Genomic DNA, 27,514 nt, shown 5'->3' with positions numbered 1-27,514 from the left:
CGGTAGACTGCAGCGACAACTGCCAGCATCTGAGCCAGCCAGACTCTGTCTCTCTCATCATGGTTATCTAAATGCAACGCACAGTAATAGCAGGTTTTGTAATAAGGTAAATCGCGCTAACATAATATGCAATGCTAATTGATTAGTTACCTGCAGTATTAACGGGAGAGGACGTGGAAACGCTACCGCTGCTGCTGGGTTGAGCTTCGCTAGTCCGGAGCGGATCAAAAACACGACATTCGTTGAACGCAATCGCGTGTTTTTTGAGCAAATGCTTTTGCATGTTCATAGTGTTTCCTCCCTTTGATGAAATCTCTACTTTGCAAGTATTGCACGTTGCCCTGTTGTCATCCTTTCTCATAAAGTGTAACCAAACTTTTGAGCGTTTGTGCCGCTCAGGCGCCGTGTTTCCTACTGGGTAAAAGACGCTACTCAACGTGATGACGTCATTCGGGGCGACTGGAATCGATAAGGGAATCGTTTTTAAAAGTGGCAAACGATTCCAAGGAATTGAAACAGTGGGAACCGGTTCTCAACAAGAACCGGTTTTCGATACCCATCCCTATTCATGACTGCTGGCCAAAATAGTCTTAATAGAAGGTACCTTTACCCATCAGGACACAGCTAACAGGCCTCCTGCTGAGGTTGTCTTGTCTTTCCTGTCCCTCCTCATTACTCATTGTGGGTTCCCACATTTGGCCCACACACCTGTCAGCAATCAACTCACCTGTGACTCATGACTTAGTCAGGCATCCACTACTTAAGGTGGTGGCTAATAGAGGTGGGAATCACCATACACCCCACGATACGACATTATGACAATACTTCACTCACGATACGATATTATTGCAATTTTTTTAATTATTTGCGATATTCTGAGTATTATATTTTGCGATTTATCACATTTTTTCTACTGCAGATTCTGTCCATAAAGGTAAACTTTATCAATATTAATTTTATCTAATAACAAAGTCTCACACTCAGTCGTTCTCTCATTTCAGTCAGTTTTATTGCTGACAAACTGAACGGTTTGTATTACAGTCTAGTCCAACTAAACTAAATGCAACCATCTGGTACAATTATAGCAATTTGTAAAAACTATGCGGCCCCTTCATTAACTGAAGAATGTGAAAGTAAATTAAAACAAAATATAATTTTACATTAAATAAAAAGTTTTAAATTTAAATAAAATAAAACATTTTGTCTTAAATTAAAATAAGTAAACTGTCCTGTTTGTTGCTGCCCTAAAAAAAAGTTAAACAGACGTCGGTCTTGAGCTTGTGAGTCGGGAGCTGTAACATTTTCTGTTTTTGCTCCAGAGCGTGGTTTGCCACCAAGTTTCTATTGAAAAACACAGTTATGCGCCGCACTCTCCCCAAGACCCTGGATACTGCAGGCGGTTTAAGGCTTGTTGTGATGCCAGATTGAGCTTATGGGCGAAACACTTCACATGCAGGTATCCCGCTAGCTGAGTGGCAATTGTCATATTAGAAGTATTGTCGGTGACAACTAGGGATGGGTATTGATAAGATTTTCACGATTCCGATTCCATTTTCGATTCTGTTTAACGATTTGATTCTCTTATCGATTCTCTTTAAAAAAGGAGAACACTAAGGTCGATTAGCTTAGAACTTTGTTTTATATCTTCTCTTTGAACAAGATAGAAACTTAGGAGTAACATGGCCTTACAAACCCAACAGTGAGATCTTAAGAGATCCACAGCCTACGGCTCTTCAATGGGGTGTCACAGGGTCCCCAGGAAAAAAAATTTATATGTAAAATAATAAAATAAATATTCTTCTCTAGCAATAACAAAGTATAACATAAATTGTTCTGTAGCAATTACACAGGTCCATGCGTCGCAAGTTAATGCAACCCTTTCTGCTGTGCTCAAACTTTCCTCAACTTTACGCTTCACGTCTATGTAGAGATTGGGTACGGCTGTGTCCGCGAGAAAACGTCGTGATGGTGTCACATACCTGGGTTCCAGCGTCTTGAGCATATAAGAAAAGCCCTCGTTTTCCACAATGTTGTAAGGATGCAGGTCTTTGCAGATGAAGTACGTGATAGATTATGTCATTTTCTTAGCTCGCTCTGAATTGGCAGATAGCTTTGTTAAGCTAAGAGTGTCCAGTGTTGGTCGATTTTTCAGTTGAGCTGATTTAGAGCTAGCTTTGCCGTCCGTGGTTAATGCTATTTTTGGATGGTGTAATGTAAGATGGGCCCTCATGTTCGTAGTATTCCCAGACTACTTTATTTTCATATGAAACACCTTGCAAATCCAGTATGTCATATCCATCTCATTTGTCCCATCCTTGTTAAAAATGTTCAAAATACGACCAGACGTTCGATTTAAACGCAGATGGCAGTTTCCTGATTTCTTGCTCTGCCTCCATCTTTGTTTGATCAATTTTCCCATGTGCTGACCTAACCTCTGCTGACCTCACTAGAGAAAAAGCTCAACCGCACCGGCTGGTGGACTGGAAGTTTTTGTAATAAAATATCGATGTCTGCTGTCCCTGTATCAATACATTATTAGCAAACAAAATATCGCGATACTACGCAGTGTCGCTTTCCCCCCCCCACCCCTAGTTTTTAGTTCATGTCTTGTGTAATTTGGTGTACCCCAGCCTTTCCTCCCTGTTTCCCCTTACTTAAGATTAGCTTCTTGACAGCTGAGGCATCAGTGTGTACATTACATGGATCAACTGAAGGGTCAAATGCATCTCTCAGGTCCTGTGTCAGGTGCATTTTTGGACTTTCTTTCAGACATAGTTCATATACTTCTAAATATCTGTAGTCCAAGTATGTACAGGGAGTGCAGAATTATTAGGCAAATGAGTATTTTGTCCACATCATCCTCTTCATGCATGTTGTCTTACTCAAAGCTGTATTGGCTCGAAAGCCTACTACCAATTAAGCATATTAGGTGATGTGCATCTCTGTAATGAGAAGGGGTGTGGTCTAATGACATCAACACCCTATATCAGGTGTGCATAATTATTAGGCAACGCCCTTTCCTTTGGCAAAATGGGTCAAAAGAAGGACTTGACAGGCTCAGAAAAGTCAAAAACAGTGAGATATCTTGCAGAGGGATGCAGCAGTCTCAAAATTGCAAAGCTTCTGAAGCGTGATCATCGAACAATCAAGCGTTTCATTCAAAATAGTCAACAGGGTCGCAAGAAGCGTGTGGAAAAACCAAGGCACAAAATAACTGCCCATGAACTGAGAAAAGTCAAGCGTGCAGCTGCCAAGATGCCACTTGCCACCAGTTTGGCCATATTTCAGAGCTGCAACATCACTGGAGTGCCCAAAAGCACAAGGTGTGCAATACTCAGAGACATGGCCAAGGTAAGAAAGGCTGAAAGACGACCACCACTGAACAAGACACTCAAGCTGAAACGTCAAGACTGGGCCAAGAAATATCTCAAGACTGGTTTTTCTAAGGTTTTATGGACTGATGAAATGAGAGTGAGTCTTGATGGGCCAGATGGATGGGCCCGTGGCTGGATTGGTAAAGGGCAGAGAGCTCCAGTCCCACTCAGACGCCAGCAAGGTGGAGGTGGAGTACTGGTTTGGGCTGGTATCATCAAAGATGAGCTTGTGGGGCCTTTTCGGGTTGAGGATGGAGTCAAGCTCAACTCCCAGTCCTACTGCCAGTTTCTAGAAGACACCTTCTTCAAGCAGTGGTACAGGAAGAAGTCTGCATCCTTCAAGAAAAACATGATTTCCATGCAGGACAATGCTCCATCACACGCGTCCAAGTACTCCACAGCGTGGCTGGCAAGAAAGGGTATAAAAGAAGAAAAACTAATGACATGACCTCCTTGTTCACCTGATCTGAACCCCATTGAGAACCTGTGGTCCATCATCAAATGTGAGATTTACAAGGAGGGAAAACAGTACACCTCTCTGAACAGTGTCTGGGAGGCTGTGGTTGCTGCTGCACGCAATGTTGATGGTGAACAGATCAAAACACTGACAGAATCCATGGATGGCAGGCTTTTGAGTGTCCTTGCAAAGAAAGGTGGCTATATTGGTCGCTGATTTGTTTTTGTTTTTGAATGTCAGAAATGTATATTTGTGAATGTGGAGATGTTATATTGGTGTCACTGGTAAAAATAAATAATTGAAATGGGTATATATTTGTTTTTTGTTAAGTTGCCTAATAATTATGCACAGTAATAGTCACCTGCACACACAGATATCCCCCTAAAATAGCTAAAACTAAAAACAAACTAAAAACTACTTCCAGAAACATTCAGCTTTGATATTAATGAGTTTTTTGGGTTCATTGAGAACATGGTTGTTGTTCAATAATAACATTATTCCTCAAAAATACAACTTGCCTAATAATTCTGCACTCCCTGTAGTTTCCTCAGACTTTTAAAAGACACACTGCACTCCATGCAGAGGTATGGCAAGTTTTTGGCTAAAAGCTTTTGGGTATCAGCTTGTTAGTGAACACCTTCATATTTGGCTTTTTTGTAGATTCAGCTCATGAAATGGGAACCAATCATGTATTTTTGTGACAGGTGCCTAAAGATATAATTGATTCTCATTTATGTACAAACTATGTTTCATCTCTTGAATTAGGTGCCTTTTTTATAAGTACATATTGGTTCAGTAAATTTTATTTACTTCATACAGTAGCAATTTGCTTGTGTACTCTGTACGAATGACACTTGGTTTTGCTAAATCATGTCTGACATTCTTCCCTTATGTCTGTCTGTGGTACAAAATCAGCTGGTTAACTCTAATATACTGGAGAGAAAGAAAAATCGCCAGAACAGATTCCACCTCCCCCAAGATGAATTCCCTTTTCCTTTTGCTTGGCTTATTATTGCGCCACTCTCAATACAATATGTCCTTATTGAAGCTTTCAGATGCAAATGAGAGCCCTGTCACCTTCTCTGTGTCCCGCCTGACAGCTGTGAGGCCTGCTACCCAACCTCCTATAATTACTACTAATTGTTATTCCCCAATCAGGCATCAGCATAGCACTTCAGAACACCCAGCACCCTGTTATTTGGACTGGGGTGCTGTGATGTGGTATTATGTTGTAGGTTTATGTCTCTACCCTGTTAACGATTGGTTTTGATTTTTTAAAAAGTAAATAAAGAAAAAAAACATGAGATGTGAAGTAACTTATTTAGTGAACAAAGGAGAGTTTAGAGCGATTCACAGAAAATGATTTAGCAAAGAATTAGATTAAATTAGACTACAGTAAGTCTACTCAGTATGGTACTTGCAGCTGTTCTGCATTTGCTAGTTATGTTTCAAGGGACCTACTTTACTAATTTCTTGCACTATTAGAATAGCTTTGTATGATTGATAACTAAAAAGAATCCCTGTTTATCTTAAACAACAGTCCCTCAGTTTGTCCTCTGTCTGAAACAAGTCATTTTAGCTTCCTGTCCTCTTCTTGTATGCCAGCTTTATTTTGATTGGGTGCCCCTCGTAAATGAAAGGTTTTGAACTATACGTGAGTGGAGCTTTATGCTAGATACAATCACATTTAGGATATCTGGTTTCATTGATATTATCAAGAAAAAAAGAGTAGAGAAAACTATCAGCTCACAGGGATCATTACATACTGACCTCAGGCGGCCTTAGGTGAGATTTTGGGCATGTTTAATACAGTCCCAATCAAAGGTTTAGGACCACACCTCCAAAAATCCCATAAACCCCCCAAAAACAGAAATCAAAGTTCCAAACATGAACTCCGTAATGAGCAGCTCCACCGTTATTGTTGATCACTTCAAAAATTCATTGCGGCATGCTTGATGCAAGCGCTTCCATGAGGTGAGTGGGAACAAGTGGTGAAGACGGCCGCATGAAGGGCATCTATTGTCTGGAACTGTTGTCCATGTTTGTAAACTTCCCTTGCCATCCATCCCCAAAGGTTCTCAGTTGGATTTAGATCACAAGAACACGCAGGATGGTCCAAAAGAGTGATGTTCTTTTCCTGGAAGAAGTCCTTTGTCCTGCAGCGTTGTGTGCTGTAGCGTTGTCCTGTTGATAAACCCAGTCGTAACCAAACAGACGAGGGCTCTCAGTCATGAGGACGCTCTCTGCAACATCTGGACACAGCCAGTGGCCGTTTAACGTCCCTGCACTTCCTGAAGCTCCATTGTTCCACTGAAGGAAAAAGCACACCAGACCATTATGGCGTCCCCTCCACTGCGGAGCGTAGAAAACATGTCAGGCGGGATCTGCTTGTCATGCTGGTAATGTTGGAAACCATCAGGACTATCCTCATCAGAGAATAAAACTTTCTTCTACCTTTCAGTGTCCCATGTTTGGTGCTCTCTTGCAAAGTCCAAATGGTCAGTTCTGTGGCGTTCAAGGAGACGAGGCCTTTGAAGACGTTTTTAGTTTTTGAAGCCCTTCAGTCTCAGATGTCATCTGATGGTTATGGGGGCTGCAGTCGGCACCGGTAACGGCCTTAATTTGGGTCTGTTCCATAACCCTCAGGATCATTTATGAATTTTCAAATGTCTCATTGCATCCCACCTCAGCAGCGATGGCGTGCTGTGAGAGACAATGCTTATGCAGTTCAACAACCCGGCCATGTTCAAAAGGGGAATGTTTTTTGCCTTTGCCATCAGAACATCATGACAGTGTGACTACCTGACAGAAAATGACAATGAATCCACATTTTTGCATTTTGCATTATGTGGTCCAAAACTTTTGATCAGCTGTAAAACAGCCTGTGTGTTTAAGTTTAAGTGGTGTGTTTAAGTGGTGTTTTCAATAAATTGCATGCTCAAAATTTTTTGTCTCACTCCCAGTTCTTCTTGTTGCATGTTGAAGTTCTACTTGGAACCTTGTTAAGATCCAACCATGCAAGATACGATTTTTTTTGCCATTTCTCCAAAAGTCTTAAACTTTTGATCGGGACTCTATCTGCCATTGTAGCAGCATATATACGACAGAAAGCACAATAGGACCACTTTTAGTGAAGTGCTTACTGTTAATAAAGGAAATGATGTATACTGAGCAGTTACTTGTAAGTGGTTTAAGCAAATCCAGGAGTGACATAATTGCTATTACTGTTGTAATTACTTGATGCTGACCAAAACAAATTCAGGTTGTATTTGATGCCATTTCAGTCAGTTTTTGGACTAGTGATTGATTCAGGAATAAAAAAATAGATAAATCATATTAGTGTTGTATGACAGCTTTCATACATTCCTTCTAGACAATGGGCCTCATATGTGGGAATATATCAGAAATGTTAATTTTCTTCTCACTGTAGCATTTCCTCATGGCGTTTATTTGCTTGCTGGTCTTTTTTGCATTTAATGGAATTGAGAAACTTTATGACAGTGCTGTATGAGATCGCTTTACTTTGGTATTTCTTCATTTATGTCTAAATTTAGATTTGACAAGTAAAGCACTGCTTGCCTTGCTTGTCCTGGCAGAACATCACTGGTTTCTGTTTTCTGCCGTCTCCCTGTGGTCTTCTTTTCTGTTCTTTCCCCACGTCCCACAAACCAGTCGCAGCGATGGCTGTCCCTCCCGGAGCCTGGCTCTGCCGCATGTTTCTTCCTGTTGAAAGGGAGATTTTTTTCCCCGCTATCACCAAGTGATTGCTCACAGGAGGCTGTCTGTTGCTGTGAATTAGCACTACGTTAATAAACTGAATTGAATAAAATTGTGTGTGTGCGTGTGTGTAGGTGGGAGATAATGTAGATGAATCAGATGCTGTTTGCTGCATTGCAGTTGTTTTCTCACATCATTTCCTGTGGGCATTAGACGGAGACAGAGAGTAGTTTATCTGTGTCAGAATGGTGTCTGTCTGTCTCTGTGCATGTCAAATCTATGTTTATCTGGACTGACAGCCCTGAAAATCTTGCTAGCACGCACGCACGCACGCACGCACACACACACACACACACACACTTTGATCAGATTAGCGTGCACATATAATTAGTCTGGAGAAGAATATACACAGGGCTTTGGGCACCAATGTTTGTTATTCACACAGTGAAAAAACCATTGGATTTTTATGAATGGCTTTATTAAATAAAATAATAAAAAACATTAATATACAATATTAATTAAATACTCTCTGTTTAAAACATTTGCCTTTCAAGATATTAAAAATTAGACATTACAGCACATAAAAGTAAATAATATTTGTGTAGCAAATGAAAATAAGGTTTATAAGATTCAGTTTAAACACCTGCTCATATCTGTCTGTTTATATATGTCCATAGTCAGAACCTCACATACATCAGAAGTTTAACTGCTGAGCTTCTAACTTGCCAGAAATCCAAATGCACAGTTCTTCACTGTTAATGGTATTTTCCTTCAAAGTGCATTGAAAAGTAATTAGATTTAACTTCCAGTGCAGTTTAAAAAGGTAAAAGCTTTACAGTCAGCACTGTAGAGTTGTCAGATGTGTTTCTCTCATTATAATCTGGATAACAATATTTTTAGTATTAGTAAAAGTTCATTGGTGCTCAAAGATTTCTCTGGATGTTTACTTAGATAGCGCTGACTTTGTAGATCGTACAGGTGTCGTACTCTCCCTAGCTGCTTTTGGTAACAGATGGTTCTACTGTGGTTTCTTCTCTTAAGTATTAAAATGTAGTTTGTTTTTTCCTTCAGCACCCTGTGGACACAGCGATCCTTGTCTTGGCATTCCTGCTGGTAGTATGAAATGAAGCATCGGTTACAATCAGAAACTAGTTTGGTGTATGGAAAGCTTACATGAAACAAAGAGAGTTTGAAAACTGTCCATCACGGCCACAGTGTATCACAGGCATACGTCAGCCATTAAAATCAAGGAACCACTACTGATGGATCTAATTCGATAAATCAAATTCTTCTCACAATAATATTTTTTCAAAGGAAAAAAAGCCATTTTATTTTTTTAAATTAAAAACTCTGTCTGCTCTCCAGTTCTGGTGTAAGTGATGCAATAGCAACAGCTTATCTAACATCTCTAGAAGCATACCGTTGTTATTTTTGATGGTGAGTAATGAAATATAATAACTGTCCAACCAACAAAGGTTTGGCTACAAGCCTACAGCTGTAAGGCAAGTCTTATGATTGTAACCCTGTTAAAATAAAAGGGAGAAGCTTTGTGTCATCGTGGTTACAATAATGAACACATAAGGCTGTGGAGCAATACAGTTTAATGAAAGTGTATCCTGTAGTTTGGATGAACAGCAGTCCTCCATGCTGATGTTTGATTTTGTCAGTTCACTCATCTCAGCCTGCGTGATGTCACTGTGTTACCTTGGCGCACACTTTTATTCCTGGAAGGTGATTTATTTTATTTTATTGTATTTTTTTTACCTTCTAGAATCTACCAGCTCTCGGGCAGCTGAAGCCTTTGTAGTAAATCCTGCTCCCCTGTGATTTGAAGATGTTTGGATACGGGAGCACCACTGAGATGCGTTTGATGGTCCTTAATAATGTAGTTGTTTATGTATCTGACATTGCAGATTTATTCTTTAGAATGATAAAGTAGCTATTAGGAGACTGACTCTGAAAACAGTCCCGAGGATGCAGTTAAAACTGCACTTTGTATTAGTCTGACCCTCCTGCTACATTCTTTCTCTTTTTACAACATCGCTTCACCAAATCCACTCATTACCACTCCTAAAAACAAAGTGAGGGTCACTTTGTTTTTCATTTATTGAAAAGGACTCCTTCAGCTCTGTTGCTAAGTCAAGTGAAGTGCTTCTTATCTTCTGTTAAAACTATAACTATGAATCATTTGTACTGGAGCTGTAAAAAAAAAAGTGTATGAACACAAACCTTTAAATCTCGCAGAAAACAAAATGTTTTTTATTCCATCATCGTGTACCAAATTTTTCTTTGTGATTGAAAACATCCCTCGTTTGTAATTTTAGAGCACTGATTGTAATGTTAATGCATCCAAGTTGAAAATATACCCAGCGCTAACCTTGACCAATAATTTGTGCATCTATTTAGACTTTCAGATGACGTGATTAGGTATTTCTATATTACGCATCCAATTAGTCTGCATTTATGCAGTTGTTCAGTTTACTTGTGTTTTGTCCAGCACTTGTACAGACTCACCTCTGCTCACCTCTTGACATACTTACCATCTAAAGATTGCAAAATGAATAAGGCTTTGGAATCACTTTGTTCCATGACTAATGGTGTAATTTAGCTGCATTGATGTGCAGTAGGAAAAGTCCTTTGAAGTAGAGTAGAGCAAGACACTGATGCAGCAACTCAAGCAGCCATCTTCAACATCAAAGAGAACAAATAGTTGCCATGGAGGTAAACATCATCCCTCCGTCCCCTTATTCCTTTGTCATTACTTCTTTCTGTGTACCGTCATTTACTGTTTGTACTGAAGCAATACCTGAAAGCCTATTTGTGTGAATCTACTCTTCCTTTTCTGCTGGACACTTTATCAGGTATACATTCAAAGTACTGGGATTCACCTCCTTTTACCTTTAGCACTACCTTAATCGCTCATGGCAACAAGGTGTGAAAACATTCCTCCGAGATTTTGATCTACTTTGAAATGATGCAGTTGTTGTATTTGAATACAGTGAATTTACCAGTTTCAGATTATTTGAGCTTTGTTACATTGCGACCTGATAGCAGCAGCCATCAAAAGATGAGTACACTTTGGTACTAAAGGGATGGACATGGTCATACAATGGTGTTTAAACAATGCTCTCATGGTGCTACTGGGCCCAAAGTGTGCCAATACAATATCCTCCGCACCATTGCACCACTACAACCAGACTGAACCGTTGATACAAGACAGGATGAATGTTTGCATGTTTTTATCCAAATTCTGATCTTATCATTAGAATATTGCAGCAGAAATCCAAAATCTGTCACCACCATAGTAAAGAACAAACAGCGATAATTCCCCCAACGTTTCAAGCACAGTGCATACACAGGCAGGTTGACAAACATGGAGGAGCTGGAGGGGAGAGTGAAAAGCAGGTCCAATATTATCTCTCAAAATCAGCCAACCAGTGAAGCTGTTGAAGGACAGGAGAAATATATTCTACAGAAGCGGTTCTGGTAGTTACACGAGCAACTGCATTTTGGACCAGCTGACGACTATGGAGAAGTAACCAAGAAAAGACAGAATTACAATAATCAACGCGGAGTGTAACCAGGGCACATACAAAAATAACAATCCGGTCATTCAGTCTGACGTCACTAGTCGTGTCTGGACCTAAACTCCGCTGCAGGTCCATATATCAAACGATCACTATGGCATTACTGAGAGTTGAAAAACTGTCTAAAGTCTTTCATCTTTAATAAAATGATCAGCGTTCCGCTCTACCAGGTGTAACAATTGAGTTTAACATCCAGGCATCCATGAAAACGGAATTTATGACATTTAACGGAGTTAGAAGTTAGCAGGAAGTTAGCTTGCTAGCTTCTATCTAAATACAATATAGCATGTCCTGACTGCGAGGTTTTGGAAACAAATTAAAACGTACAGCTCTGTTATCACTTCCAACATAAATGAAGACAGAAAACTAAACAGCAGTGACGTTTGTAGGGTTACTGAAGTTGGGCTAGCTGGTATATAATGATGTGCTACGTGACCGCTAGCGACACAGCTATGTTAGCATAATATAAACAAGCTAACTTTTTTTCCACTCGATAAAAGTTAACGTGAGTGTTCTCGGTGGTCAGGAACAAATGTAATCGCATGGCAGGATGCTGTAAAAGGACCAAACTTCAGCCAGGAGAACAACTGAGATAATCCATCCACAATATGAGGTTAGTCATTCATATACTGCTGCATGGGCTGGGCTGTAGTTACATCCTAAGGTTTTAAAAACTGAGCTTAAATAAATGATTAGCGGTAATAAAAGCCGAGGGAGGTCAACAGTGATCACTGACTGTTTTAGGAGCTTTTTGAGATTAAATAGAAGAAAATACATAACACTAAACATGTTAACAACACAAAAGCCATATTAAACGCAGACTACTTTAGGCCCGCAAGTAGGATTCGTCACGTCATCACTTAACGACCGGATTGTTTGACGTCCTGGTCACTTGCTTGTCCAACAACACTTAAAACTATTGAAAACATTTATAAAAGAAGTTTAAAACTACTTGACAAAAAACAGACTTCCCACCACCACTGTCATGTGTTAAAAAAACATAAATTATTGAACTTCAATAATTTAGTGGCACCCCCATACTCTGCAACCCGCCAAAGGGGGCCCAGGCCCATCCGGACCGGGGCCTAGTTCAGCAGCACCTTTTTGGTTCCCAGATGTTCTGTACTCATAAAAAACATTCATAGCTTTTGTCCCATCACTTTTGCATGTCATATTATAATAAGTGAGTCAAATTTTAGTTATGTATTTACAGCATAACAACAGAATTTAACAGTTTAATCTTTTAAATAAACATATTTGTGAAATTGTTTTAAACTTGTGACTGTTTTGCAGTTTTTTGTGTGTAGAAATGTGCCTGGCGGGACTGTCGATCGAGGACGCTGAAGATATCTACCTATTTGGAACCATGATAACAGGGTTCTTGCTGATCGGAGCTGGCTTGGCCCTGGCTTATCGGAGAATTAAGAGAGCAGAACCGGCTGTTCAAACCCCCCCAAGGCTGCCCGCTGGGATTGAAGCGATGGGTTGAGGCACGACTTCTCACAACGAACGCAGCATGGTTAAGAGCTTGGAGACGCTTACAGCTGCCCTGAAGACTCAAAATAACACCATTGAGCGTATGATGGGATACATCAGAGAGAGGCCTGCTCAAAATGAGACCCTTGAGCAAAAGTTGGATCACATCGCAGAACGGCTCACTGCAGTTGTGGGGTCTCAGAATCACAAGAATGACAACACCACAGACCAGAAGTTTGATACCATCTTGGGGAGGCTCGCGGCTCTACAACGGGAGATTGAGAGACCAGTGTCGGAGTGTTAAAGATCAGGTTTGAAATTCTCCTAAGCTGCTCGCATAAAAGAAAAATCAACGGCATCAACATGCGAACACCACGGCGCCAGCTGCACGGCTCAAGGCTGGAGCCGCACAAAAACTCCCTGATAACGACTGTGTTGAGTCTGTTCCTTCCCATCCCATGCAAGGCCACCTGGTTTGGCTGGAAGACTGTTTACTTAGCCTGATAGGGTGAAGGACACTGTCTCAGCTGAACTATGGACACGCACACACATACACTTACACTGATAAGCACTCACACATCCCCCCTCCCCTTCCAATGCCTTCGATGCTTGTTGCCTCCTGGGAACACGAGGCGGGTCTGGGCCCGCGCTGGTGAGTCGGCGCAGTGGCAGGATGGCTGCTGTGTTGCCTGGGATTACTCCTTTCCCCTACCCAACCCTGTTGCTGGTCACGTGCTCTATAATGTTGTGCTGTGGACATTTAAGTGCTTTTTTGTGCAGAGGAGTTTTTTTGTTTCCTGTTCTCATGCTGTCCTCTATAGCCCAGCATGAGCAGAGGTCTCTTTTTTTCCTCTTGTACTTTTCCCATTGTAGTGTACATTTCAGTGGTTTTTTCTGTAATGCAACCGTTCTCTGACTTGTATCCCCATGTGATGTCTGTGTTGTGTGTGTAAGGTCGGGGGGCGGGTTCATTTCACTGCAGTTTACTGCATGTGGCGATTAAAAGTTGATGATGATGATGATGATGATGGCCTTTATTTGTCAGTTGCAGGTCTTTTGCCCACAACCGAGATGACAGACCTTGCCGACCGTACATACAATACAAACATCACATTGGGGAGACAGGTCAGGCTAGGTAGCGAGGAAAAAAAACATTGAAATGTGTAACACAGAAGGATAATACAGGAATGCACAGATATCAACACACCACAGCACAATAAACACAGACAGCAACATGGGAAAGTGTTCCAGTGTGTACATCTGATCTGGGACCGCTGCAATCTTTCGACTGCACCTCCAACTGACCCGATGTCCACATCAGAGGGGAGGCAAGCATTGGAGGTGGCATTGGATCCAGGGTAGGGAGGGTGATGCGTCAGTGAGTGCTTATCAGTATCAGTATATGTATGTGTGTGTGTGTCCATAGTTCAGCTGAGACAGTGTCCTTCGCCCTGCCAGGCTAAGTAAACAGTCTTCCAGCCAACCCAGGTGGCCTTGCATGGAATGGGAAGGAACAGACTCAACACAGTCGTTATCAGGGAGTTTTTGTTCAGCTCCAGCCTTGAGCCCACAGCTGGCGCCGAAGGGATAGCCGCATTATGATGGTGGTTTGTCTTTTGCAACAACTCATGAGAATTTCAAAGCTGTTCTTTAACACTCCGACACTGGTCTCTCAATCTCCCGTTAATAGCTGCGAGTTTCTCCATGATGTTATTTACCTTCAATTCCGTGGTCTATTCAGGCTTTTGCTCACAGAGCAGATTCTGAGACCTCACGACCGCAGCCAACTGATCCGCGATGTAATCCAGCTTCCGCCCAGAGGTGTTATTCTGAGCCTTCACTGCAGCCGTTAGCGCCTCCAAGCTCTTAACCATGCTGCACTCAGTGAGCCCTTTCTGAGAAGTTGCGCCTTGTCCCATCGTTCCAATCCCAGCGGGCAGCCTTCGGGGGGGGGGTTTGAACAGCCGGTTCGGCTTTCTTAATTCTCCGATAAGCCAGGGCCAAGCCAGCTCCGATCAGCAAGAACCCTGTTATCATGCTTCCAAATAGGTAGATATCTTCAGCGTCCTCGATCGACAGTCCCGCCAGGCACACGATCCTCCATGTCTGCCACCCGTCCATCGTGTATCCGGCAGGGAAAGTACCTCCAGGGCACTCGGGCTCTCCTGAGCCCAGACTTCTCTTTAGGTTTTAGAAACAGACTGTGAGAGAGTGTTCCAGGGAAAGTAATACAAAAAACACACGAGACAAGACAAGGACATAAGCAGGGAAGATAAGGGAGAGGAGAAAAAGTGCGTCCGCCTCCTCCGAGAGCCAAAGTAGTGACTTGAAGCAACTGATCAGCCTACACTGTCAGTGTCATCTGTCGTATGTAGCCACGAGCCATTATTAATAGTCAGTAACAGTACTTTGACCCGGGGGCCTGCTTCGTCTGATTATATGAAAATATTACAGTTTGATAAGATCAGCCAATTCCTTCTCCTTGTTCTGTCCACTTCAAGTGTTTTATCTTTTTCACACTCACTGGGTATAAGCAGCCATTGATGGACTTACACATATACATGCAACCTGAGTTTTACTTTTCCTGTTGCGTGTCTTACTTGGCAGGATATTGAGATAAGGACCAATGCAGGCCTGTACCTGCCCCAGATCAGCGACTTGTTGAACAGAGTTCCCCGGCAGATGCTGTTGCTGCTGAAGACCAATGACCTGCTGCGAGGCATTGAGACCACGCTACAGACCAGGGCCTCATCCTCATCCTTCATCAACATGTCCCGCTGCTGCATACGAGCCATAGCCAGGTAAGAAATGTACTTTCAGAAAGAGGTGACATAAGACATGACATAAGAATCTGTTAACATATCAAAGTCTTGGCTGGTCTGTGAGTTTTGACATGTTTCACTGGTAACATAGAATTTACATGAGTGACGGCTCTTTAGAGGTTACCTTGTTTTCAAACTGCAAACTTTTTGCTTTATGGTAGGTGGAAAAAGAATCAAATATAATAACCAGGGTGTTTTGTTTGCTGTATGTTGCAAACATGTGGAGGTTACTTTGAGTGACAGTTTGACCAAGACTTAGATTTCATACATGTAATGGAGGTGAATGAAATATTCTTTGTGCTCTTTGGAGCACTGAAAAAACCTTTTGATAAAATGTGGTATCACCTGTTCTAATTGCATCAGTTTTTAAAAATTGAAATAGGACACCCAAGAACCAAATGGACTCTCCAATGTGGACAGCACATCTCACTGGGTTTGTGCAGCTTAAATGAACAGAGGATAGTGAGGGAATGTGGCTAAAGAAAACTACATCTATGAAACTACCCAAAGGTCCAGTTGGGCTGCAGGTTGGTTCCATTTAGATGAACAATGTCAAGAATCCAAATATTCAATACCAATTTATCCATGACTAATGGTATGAGAACCTGGGCTTGAAGTGAAGGGCTCCATGGGCTGCTGATGAAAGTAAATTCTCATTTGTGTGTTCATTAACATCTTACCATTGTCATCCAAAAAACAACAAAACTTTACAAATAAATGTGGTTTCTTTTGATTGCACCATATTCTGTTTGTGTGTTTGGCAACAACATTTTAAAATGTCTGTGAAGATTCTCAGTCATCCAGGTCATCGTAGTCAAAGGAGCTTGCAAAGAAAAGCGTCTGGACTTCTTTAAATTAACGTCTTCAAGTAACTTAAAGAAGTCCAGACGCTTTTCTTTGCAAGCTCCTTTGACAACATTTTAAAATGTATTTTCCTAACGCTTTGAACATGTACAGAGCACATTGATTCATTCTTCTGTGCATCACAGTGCAAACGTCCTCACTATTCCCACAGTGGTAAACAGATGATGGCTCGTGCAATTGTCTGTGATTTTGTGTGAAACTCATGAGAAATGGCTTTTGAGAGAAATCTTGATTTTATGACCCAGACTGTGCCAAAGGCATAACCACTTCCTCTTTCTTCTGCTTTGTCTGACAGGCACAAGAGGACTAAAACTCAGAGCAGGAGAAGGCGTGTGCAGATCACGCTGGCCGAGTCTCTCAGCCTGTGGAAACTCTACATGTATGAACTGTTTCTGTGGCTGAAAGGATCCATGACCATTCTGATGCCATTACTACACTGAGACATATTTGGATGTCAACCTTGTTTTAAATTCATCTTTTACCTCAAGTGTCCACTCATTAGTGTTCAGATAATGATTGTAACATCGTTATCTGTAATTTACTCAGTATGCTGTACATTGCATTTTCAGCAGGTCACTATTGTTGGGAATTTTATGACGTGAAAAAACATTCTCCTGTAGGTTCTGTAGTGCAGAGATGGATCCTACAACATGAGCTCCGAGACATCTGGAAACCTGAACTTTTAATTTTAGCTTAAAAATGAAATATCGCAGTTTATATTCGGTAGGGAATAACACATACAAAATACAAACGGATTAGTTATTAGTTAGTATTAATTAGTTGTTAAAGGTGCATTATCTAAAATTGATGGTCAATAGAGCAGGAAAAATAGTAACTCTTACCAACACCTGATAAAACTCACCTGCAGATATCTACTGAGCAGCTAGCCTAAATGTTTGGCCAACAGCAAATTTGTGCTGTTGTCATCTTTTTACATGGTGGCACATACCAAACATGACATCATCATGAGGGTGGGTGTGGCTTAGCAGGTAGAGCGGGTTTGTTTTTCAATGGGAAGGCTGATGGTTTGATCGCCTCTGAGAAGCACGTGAGACAGTATTTGTGACAGAGAACGTCACATAAATGTTGCTGTATTAACTTCTATTCCTCTTGTCTTCATTGCATACCTCCACCTCTGCAGGCTTTCTTCCACCTGCTCCCCCACTCTCACTACAGATAAAAGTTTTATCCACACACGTCATAGCCAGGAGGACTCCTGCCTGAGCTCATCTCTTTACCTGCCCATCACCATTGCAACCAACAGCTGATCCCTGGTGTAGTTCCACCCCCACCTTGATCCCATCTGTCACTCCTATGCACACCTCACCGCTGCCTTGCTGTTCTCATATATGTCCTGTGCAGCCCTCACCTGCTGCTCTGCCACTCCTAATTTCCTCATATAATATCCCAGTTCCTCTCTTGGAATGCTGTCAGGCTGTCAAACAGAATGAACCCGACAGACGGAAAAAGAAAACGAAGGAAACGAATCATGACCCCTGGATCATGTATAAAACGTTTACCGTTAGGGTCATATGATCCTCTCAATGATAAGAAAATGGTTTATATTTGAATGTCAATTTAATGTAAGTCTGATACAGATCAGTTACAGATTTCCTACATACAGTATACAGTAGTCTGCATCTATCCCTCAGTCACTCGTTCAATGAAAATCACCTCACACTGTCCTAAACTCATTATTTACAAATGTTCTTGGCAAGAATGTCAAAAGTGGACAACTAAATGATGTAAGTGACCATTCCCCATGTTTTATCACAAACTGGTACAATCCCATTAAAAAATAATTAGTCAAAAACATATTTTCTCTCTGAATCATAACTGCAGTAAAATCTTTGTAGATGATTTAAATGAAGCTTGCTGTCTATAATGACTCTTCTTAACAGATACTGTCCAAACAATAAAACACAACTCTTACCTCACACCTCAGTGTCTGTCCTCATACATGTCCTGCACCACCCTCACATATGTCTCTGCCACTCCTGACTTCCTAACGTAGTACCACAGTTACTTTCAGGCACCCTAGCATATGTTTTCTCTAGATTTCCTTCTGACCTTCTGTATACTTCTCTGTTAACAAAAGTCCACTACAGTCTCTCCTGGACCTTTTTATACCTCCACAGGTGTGTCATCGGACCATTTGCCTCCCACTCTGCTTCGTAGCTGCCCTCACGTTCTCCTTTCGAATCATCACTTCCTGATTCTCTCTCATGTTCTTCATTCATTAGTCCCTCAGCGTATTCCTTTTACTCCTCAACAGTGTGTTACAAAGATGAAACACACGTCTTAGTACTCTGCTGTCTATCCTTAGTCTTAACCCACGTCACATCATTACAGCTTCCTCTCTCTGCCTAGCCAATCAGTACATGTCATTTTCTCTGTCCGGGATCACATATAACTCATACAACTATAAGCCTTTTCGTTTCCAGTTTATTTTCCTGTAAAACCTCGCTCTTTGCTGGACACCTGACATCCCGCCACTCCTGTCTGCTTTCTCCATTTCCCTGATTATTCCACTTCTCTTTGAGATACCTTTCTATACTTTCTCATTCCACCACAAGAGAGGTCTCCTTGTCTTCTTTCCTCTGTCCACGAGATACACTAAATACCTTCTTGACTGTTTCACTCACCACTTGGGCTTTACTTTCCCAGTCATCTGGTAACTCGTCCCTAAAACCCAGAACCTGTCTCAGCTCCTCCTGGATAATATTCTTCTTTCTTCAGTTACTGCCATTTAGTACTTACCTCTGCCTTCCCACACACCACCAGTATACCCTAACCCAGGGGTCGGCAACCTGCGGCTCTTTAGTCCTTACAGTGGGGCTCCGCGTGGTTTGGGAAAATAAATTAGAAGTATTTAGCTGAAGTGTATTTTATTTATGTTAGTTCTTTTTTAACTTGTAGTTCTAAATTGTTAGATTATTGTGATGTTGAAATACAAAAATACAATTATATTCTATTATTTCTTCATTGCTCAAAATAAGCGTCACACTCGCGGGAGCCGGCGTACTCGCCGAAACACCATTAATTTATCGAGACTTTCAACCCCAGGTTGGCCAATTATGGATCTTCGGATCCACATTATGTCAGCAGCTCCACCGTGAACTATGTTAAAACAAACACCGCTCACGCCTCACAGACGACAGCTTACAGTCCTGCGTAAAGATGAAAGTGACTTCGTACAGCCCCGATTTGAAGACGCTGTGCGCAGAGGTTCAGGAGCAGAAGTCCCGTTGTAAACATATCACGGCAGACCTTGCCGTACGCACACAGCCGGCTGTAGCTTTGCAGCTCACAGCCCGACACACACCAACACAACAGCATAGATCGCACAGACGTTAAGGCGGCGAGGCGTGATTGTGGGTGCCGCTCAGGTGCGTCCGCCTCCCCTGCAGCGGCGCTGCAGACCACGCCCCGCCACACACATTAACCAGGTAAAATACATATTTAGAATTTTGTAAATATTTATTTTTCTTTCTTTTTTTTAGCAGCATAGAGCTTTTTTCCCAGTTATTTTTTAAAAGTCAGGTCAAGGCTCCAAAAGCCCAAAGGCGATATAAGGGTGGCTCACAGCAGTTTTTGTTTGCTGGATCATTTTAGTTCAGCTGGGTGTCTTTGCTTTTGTTATATTTCTTTAAGAGTTAAAAATGTGTTAATTACTTAAATAAAATGTAATTTTCTCTGTAGCACTTCATGGATTTCATAAGCAGCACACCTTAGTTGTTCACACAAAGCATAAAGGTTAAAAACAATATATACAGTGTTATCTTCATTTTAGATGTCAACAAGTATTTGCAGCTCCCAGTGTTTTCTTCTGCGTGGAAACCGGGTCCAAGTGGCTCTTTGGTGTTAAAGGTTGCAGACCCCTGGGCTAACCCATGTCTACCCAACATCTGCTCATAAACTCTGTCTACTAACATCTGCTCCAGTTACCAGTTACATCTGCCCTCCTTACCAGTCCCATAGTACATGTAAAGTCCCTACCTCCACACTCCTGCCTTCTTTCTCCCTGCCTCCAAGGTTTTCACCCTCTCCTCCTATGTTTGGGGCAACAGCACACAGTTTCCTTGGACAGCATGCTTGCCAACACACCGGAGGTTGTAGTTGTTAACCCAAGCTCTGACTGACCCGATACAGAAATCTCATTCTTGTTGATGTTTGATTTGGCAGAATCCCACTGCTGACACAACCCTCCCCTTTTATTTGGGCTTAGGACTGGAACCATATTTTACATACTGCACCTTTAAAACACACGGTGATTACTCTGGATGGCAGAGCTTCCAAATGAATGTAAGAATATTTAGCTCTCATTACCGGTCATGTTATGAAATTCAGTAGTCCTGATATTGAGACAGGAAGTATCATAAGCTGCCTTTTAACCCTGACTTGGCCAAGAGACTCATAACATTATTTCATAATTATCGTCAAATGTTTCGGTCTAAAATTTCAAAAAGGTCTGCTGGAGCGAAACAAACATGTAAAGGAAATGACGTCATAATAATAAAACAGTGAAGCAGCCAAGTGCCACATCTTTAAGCCTTTTTCAAAGTGCCACAGATACAAATGCTGTTTCAATGCTATGAGCCAACAAAGTGATGAAGGGTGCTGAGAACTAGAAGAACAACCTGTACGAAGCTCAGTCCTGACAGTATTTCTAACTCATTCCTGCTCCTCTACAAAATACCTCAAAGATGTTTCCATCAGATCACAGAGGTTTCTGCTGATGGTGAATGCATCTGATGGATAAATAGCTTATGATAGAATTATAGTATGTGACTGACCGTGTTTACCATTTCAGAGTACTGTTGATCTTAGGTCAAATACTAGGCACTCATCCCTTAAACGCAGCAGTTTGTGTTACTGACTGTGAAGCTGTCTGAGCTGACAGATAACAGGTACAGCGATGACAGAGACTGAACTTTTCACACCATCTCTGAGCCTGAGTCCAGCTTCAGAGAAAGCTCGTTCCTGCCCCTTGTATCCACAGTCTCATTCCAAAGCTGAGTGAGGGTAGGGATGCAGACTGACTGGTAAATCAACAGCTTCAGTTCTGGAGAGTATCGCAAATTCACATAAAAATTATGATATTAGTATTTATTCATAATTTTTAAGAAACCAGACACTGGATGGTTTACAACAGACAGGAACTCCATTTCTGTTTCTGTGACATTCATGTCTTTTATTGTTTTATGCAGAAGTTTCGCTTCATCTTATTCAGTGGATGACTTTTGATTTATGAGGAGAAAATATTATTTTAGTGTTTGGCATAAAAAAAAACTGATGTTCATTAAAGTTTTTCTATTTTTATTGTCATCTTTACTTCTGGATCCAAGTCAAATAGAAAAGGCTTTGGGTGTAGTGGAAGTTCAATGACGTCTTCACAGTTCACCACCGTGTTAGAGCACACAGGCCACAGTGTTTGTACTTTGCACTTCTTAGAATTAGCATGTGCAAATAATGAGGAAATCCTACACATGTCTTTGAAACAGCTGGTACGACGGAGATTATCTGAGACTTTACTGATTCTTCTATGAAATGATCCAGCACTGACCCTTGTGCCATGGCTTGAAGTAATTATCATTTTAGGTAATGACTGCTTATTGTTATGTTATTATTCTTATCTATTGAGCATGGAGTGTTTATTTTATTTGTATTTTTTTATTTTTTTTGTCCTGTTAAAAATTAAACGATTTTGTGTGTTTTGAAAACCAACCACTGCGTGTTTTGACTTTATTATTGAAATACAATAACCATGGTTAATAAAACGCAAAAGCCTTTACAAATTATTTCACTACAACAAAGAATGAAATGATCATAATGAATATCACGTTTGTTTGGAACGTTATAATTAGCAGGTGGACTGTTTTAAATCAAGACTGTTAACCTGGAAACTGGTCTTATTTTTTCTTTGGTTATATTTAGACTCAAAATATGTCTGATTGTAAAATTAAGGTTGCATCCAAAAAGTACACACTAATCAGAGGATGTTAAACTGTGACATCGAATGATGTTGATAAAGTTTTATTAACAAGATTTCCACTCAAAATTTTGTAGGCTGTAGCTCAGGAGCTAGCACAGTCAATTCCATAATTAGATCTACTGATTGGATGGTGGTAAATGGAACCTGGGGATTCAATTCCTGGGTGCCTCAGTCTGCATGCTAAAGTATCTTTGGGAAAGATACTGAACCCCAAGTTGTTGATGAGGCATGTTTTATAAAGTGCTTTGAGTGCTAAAGTAGAAACGGGCCATTTACCATTTACTCACTGATCAGTAACAAACTGTATAAAAAAATAACTTGAGTGTTACAAGCTAACTAAATGTAAAATGTAGTTGACTCCAGTTATCATATAAATATATATGATGGTACGTTTTTAAAAAAAAGTTTATTTAACCATTCATTTTACGTTTTATTATTGGTGATTATTATTTATTTTGATAATTATCTCCGGCTGTTACTCTTAAATTGAGTCATATCATGTGCAGTTGCCACCAATCAAATGAAAATATAAAACACTATACCTGTATCCCACTAATCAGTGTTTTTGAAGGCCCGACACTGTGATTCCTGTTTCATTCCTTCTGTGCCACAGAATGTTGTTGTTACTGATAAATGGGTAACAGTCACACTTCATTATCTTGGACACCTACGCTGTAGTGTGTTTCCATTCATTTATGCAACAGTGTCTGAAATGGTTGATCTGATATCCTCGTGTTGGTGTTGTTCCCAGATCATCATACTAAATGTTGTTCCAGGATCAACATTGCAAGTGACCAATCAGAATGTTGTGACGTCATACTTTTGCGACTTCGGGAAAAACCGGCGTAAAACAAAAAACTGTACTTAAACTGCGTGAAACCGCCTCTGTCCGCCGATCAACAGACCCTGACCCTAACCCTAACCGTAACCCTTTAATAAACAGTAAGCAGAATTGATATTGTCCTTGCCTCATTGGAATTTCATAAATGCACGAATGGAATAACGTCACAACAATGTGATTGGTCACTTGCAATGTTGAACCTGGAACAACATTTTCATGATGGTCTGGGAACAACACCGACACGAGGATATCAGATCATCCGTCTGAAATAATCAGCTGGCACAAACAAACCAAACAATAAATAAACACCAAACTTTGGACAGGCAGAACACTTCACCTTCTACAGCTTTTTGAATGCTGTCCATATGTATTTAGGATTGGCGTGTGCTTAATGATGATGTCATGTTCAATGGGCTTCAGCTGAGTTCTGAGCAGACAGACTGCTCCTGCATTTATCTTTGTGCTTCCAGTGACACGGTCAGTGAATGGCAGCCATGCATAATCAATCCATCATTCGGTAAATTAAGTACTCTACTTCTTCCTAAGGGGAATTGGTATTGCAGCAGTGTAACAGACACTGAAGAACCCGTATGTTTGATGGATCTACTCTGTTTCTTTTTCTACCACACATTCATCTTTTTCATCAGGGGACTTTGACACAGGTAGAAATTCTTCATTACAGAACTCTAAAGGTTCAGTTTTGGAATATCACAAGACTAATTAGTGACAAATATGAGTTACTAAAGGTTGTATCTATGAAAATCTTCATCTAACCCCGCTGTTAGGTGATATGTTTGTGTTCCTCAAGCTTGAGTCCTCTACCAGGAGGTCCTGCACTGTAAGAAAATACATACATATTCAATAATCATCCAAACATCCAGAAATCCTGGACTGAAAGACAGCACAAAGGCACTAATCATGGCAGCACAGGAACAAGCTCTGAGCACAAGATCCATAGAGGCTGGGGTCTATCACACCAGGCAAGACCCCAGGTGCAGGCTGTGTAAAGATGCCCCAGAGACAATCCAGCACATAACAGCAGGGTGCAAGATGCTAGCAGGCAAGGCATACATGGAACGCCATAACCAAGTGGCCGGCATAGTGTACAGGAACATCTGTGCCGAATATGGCCTGGAAGTCCTGCGGTCAAAATGGGAGATGCCCCCAAGGGTGGTGGAGAATGACCGAGCTAAGATCCTGTGGGACTTCCAGATACAGACGGACAAAATGGTGGTGGCTAACCAACCGGACATAGTGGTGGTAGACAAACAGAAGAAGACGGCCGTAGTGATAGCGGTTCCAAATGACAGCAACATCAGGAACACCTTTTATAATTATGTATATATGTATATAATTACCCTAACCCTAATGGAAAAACAAGGTTCAAAATAAAATTGAAATATCGCAGACAGGTACAATTACACACATCTGCTGTAAACATGTCAATATTCCAGTGAGAAGAATTATAATTCGTTGTCCTTATGTCAATCAGGCAATTTGGTATTTAGGAACTGGTCCTCAAACTTCAGTGTTTCAGGTTGAGCTATCTGGGAAAACAAAAGTGAACATTTAACAAAAGCAAAGTTTAGTTGTGTGTAAAATATATATATTGTAAGGTTGTAGGCAAAGGAACAGGTCAAACCAGGACGACAGGGCCAGCCCACTGCAGTAAGCCCACTCATGACTTTCACAGTGTCAGCCTTTCAAGCTCCACCAAGTTCTGAGTGTCCTACAACATTAAGCTGTAATCAGTGTCATTATATAAACTGTATATAGTTAGCATATCACATCACTATACATGTCAAAGGACATGTGGCTCCTAGCAGAGTATTAAAACCAACTAAAATAAAACCAATAGGTTTGATCATGTCACTGCTGGCATGTCTTCACAAAATAAATGAAACAAAAACACTTTGAGTATTTCTCTAATTTAGAAATTTACAGAGATATTTTGTTTTTGTGCAACCTGGACTTTATTTTTGTTTATCTGGTGATTGTGCATAATGATTCTGTATCTGACCTGTACAGACTACAAAGCGCGTCATCAGAGTCCCTCTAAGGTGATTCAAACTTTGTTTCCTCAGAGGCTGCATGAAATTCAAGGACACTGATACTGTGATGCATGTGTCTCATTTCTCTCTCTTCTGATCTGATGAGCACAATTAACAAGAGATTATGTTGAAATGGATATCCATGTGTGATTAAGCTAATAATAAAACAGCATAAATTTAATGAGACATGAAGAAAAGTATCTTCATGTAGTTACTGATAAATCATGTTAAAGTACAAGAGAAATGTAAGGAAATTATTTTAAAGTTTAAACTTTATTTTAGGCCGTGCTGCAGTGAGATCACAGAGGGAGGATGATAGGGTGTGGCTGGACATCAGGTGATTCTCTGCTCATTTTTCTTGTGCTGCATCACTGCGGCCACAGCACCAATCCGTCTGTCGATCTCCCGCTCCCTTCTCCCATCACTCGTGAACAAGACCCCGAGATACTTGAACTCCTCCACTTGGGGCAGGAACTCATCCCCGACCCGGAGTGGGCACTCCACCCTTTTCCGGCTGAGAACCATGGCCTCAGATTTGGAGGTGCTGATCCTCATTCCCGCTGCTTCACACTCGGCTGCGAACCGTTCCAGTGCGAGCTGGAGGCCCTCACCCGATGAAGCCAACAGAACCACATCATCCGTGAAAAGCACAGATGAGATTCTGAGGCCACCAAAGTGAAAGCCCTCCGCCACTTGGCTGCGCCTAGAAATCCTGTCCATAAAAATTATGAACAGAACCAGTGACAAAGGGCAGCCCTGGCGGAGCCCATCACCCACCGGGAACGAGTCCGACTTATTGCCGGCAATGCGAACCAAGCTCTTGCAATGGTTGTATAGGGATTGAATGGCCCGTAGCAATGGGCCAGACACCCCATACTCCTGCAGCATCTCCCACAGGACACCCCGAGGGACACGGTCGAATGCCTTCTCCAAGTCCACAAAACACATGTAGACTGGTTGGGCAAACTCCCATGCACCCTCAAGTATCCTTGAGAGGATAAAGAGCTGGTCCAGTGTTCCGCGACCAGGACGAAAACCGCATTGTTCCTCCTGTATCCGAGGTTCGACTAGCGGACGAACTCTCCTTTCCAGCACCCTGGCACAGACTTTCCCAGGGAGGCTGAGGAGTGTGATCCCCCTGTAGTTGGAACACACCCTCCGGTCTTCCTTCTTAAAGATGGGGACCACCACCCCGGTCTGCCAGTCCACAGGTACTGCCCCTGATCTCCACGCAACATTGCAGAGGCGTGTCAACCAGGACAGCCCTACAACGTCCAGAGCCTTCAGGAACTCGGAGCGGACCTCATCAACACCAGGGGCTCTGCCACCAAGGAGTTATTTAACTGCCTCAGTGACCTCGCCCCCGGAAATTGGCGGGTCATTCCCCTCATCCCCAGACTCTGCTTCCTCCTCGGAAGACATGTCAGAGGGATTAAGGAGGTCCTCGAATTATTCCTTCCACCGCCTGACAATTTTCTCAGTCGACGTCAGCAGCGCTCCGCCAGCACTATACACAGTGCAGGTAGAGCACCGCTTTCCCCTCCTGAGACGCCTGACGGTTTGCCAGAATCTCTTCGAGGCAGTCCGAAAGTCTTTTTCCATGGCCTCTCCGAACTCCTCCCACACCCGAGTTTTTGCTTCAGCCACTGCCCGAGCCGCATTCCGCTTGGCCTGTCGGTACCTGTCAGCTGCCTCCGAAGTCCCACAGGCTAACCAAGCCCGATAGAACTCCTTCAGCCTGGTGGCTCCCTTCACCTCTGGTGTCCACCATTTGGTTTGGGGGTTACCACCATGGCAAGCACCACCCACCTTGCGGCTGCAGCTCAATGCAGCAGCTTCGGCAATGGAGGTGCTGAACATGGTCCATTCGGACTCAATGTCCCCAGTCTCCCTCGGAATGCTGTTGAAGCTCTGCCGGAGGTGTGCGTTGAAGATCTCACGGACTGGGGCCTCTGCTAGACGTTCCCAGCACACCCTCACTACGCATTTAGGTGCACCAGGTCTGTTCAGCGTCCTCCCCCGCCACCTGATCCAACTCACCACCAGGTGATGATCAGTTGACAGCTCAGCCCCTCTCTTTACCTGAGTGTCCAGAACATATAGTCGCAGGTCTGGTGATCAGGGAGGCTGTTCCTCCCAATCATGCCTCTCCAGGTCTCGCTGTCGTTACCCACGTGAGCATTGAAGTCTCCCAGTAGGACAACAGAGTCTCCAGGCGGAGCACCTTCCAACACCCCACCCAGCGACTCTAAGAAGGCTGGGTACTCTGAACTGCCACTCGGCGCATAAGCACAGATGACAGTCAGGACCCATTCCCCGACCCAAAGGCG

The 27,514-nt window shown here is 42.1% G+C and overlaps 1 protein-coding gene across 7 annotated transcripts in view; it reads left to right on the top strand.

The window, feature by feature from the left end:
- Positions 1 to 22,016, top strand: part of adck1 (aarF domain containing kinase 1) — a 121,368-nt gene extending 99,352 nt beyond the window's left edge. For 6 of the 7 annotated variants that reach the window (XM_080870509.1, XM_080870508.1, XM_080870505.1 and 3 more), the window contains 2 exons: positions 15,219 to 15,412; positions 16,593 to 22,016. In XM_080870509.1, coding sequence (XP_080726635.1) covers positions 15,219 to 15,412; positions 16,593 to 16,737 — 339 coding nt within the window. In that variant the 3' untranslated portion in view covers positions 16,738 to 22,016. Of the gene's footprint in view, positions 1 to 12,428; positions 13,636 to 15,218; positions 15,413 to 16,592 lie in introns of those variants that run through there. The other variant, XM_080870510.1, reaches the window with a different exon arrangement.
- Positions 22,017 to 27,514: the final 5,498 nt, after the last annotated feature.

Source organism: Rhamphochromis sp. 'chilingali', assembly GCF_963969265.1.
Source record: "Rhamphochromis sp. 'chilingali' genome assembly, chromosome: 21".
NCBI classification, from domain to species: domain Eukaryota; kingdom Metazoa; phylum Chordata; class Actinopteri; order Cichliformes; family Cichlidae; genus Rhamphochromis; species Rhamphochromis sp. 'chilingali'.
This window is presented reverse-complemented; position numbering and strand designations above follow the sequence as displayed.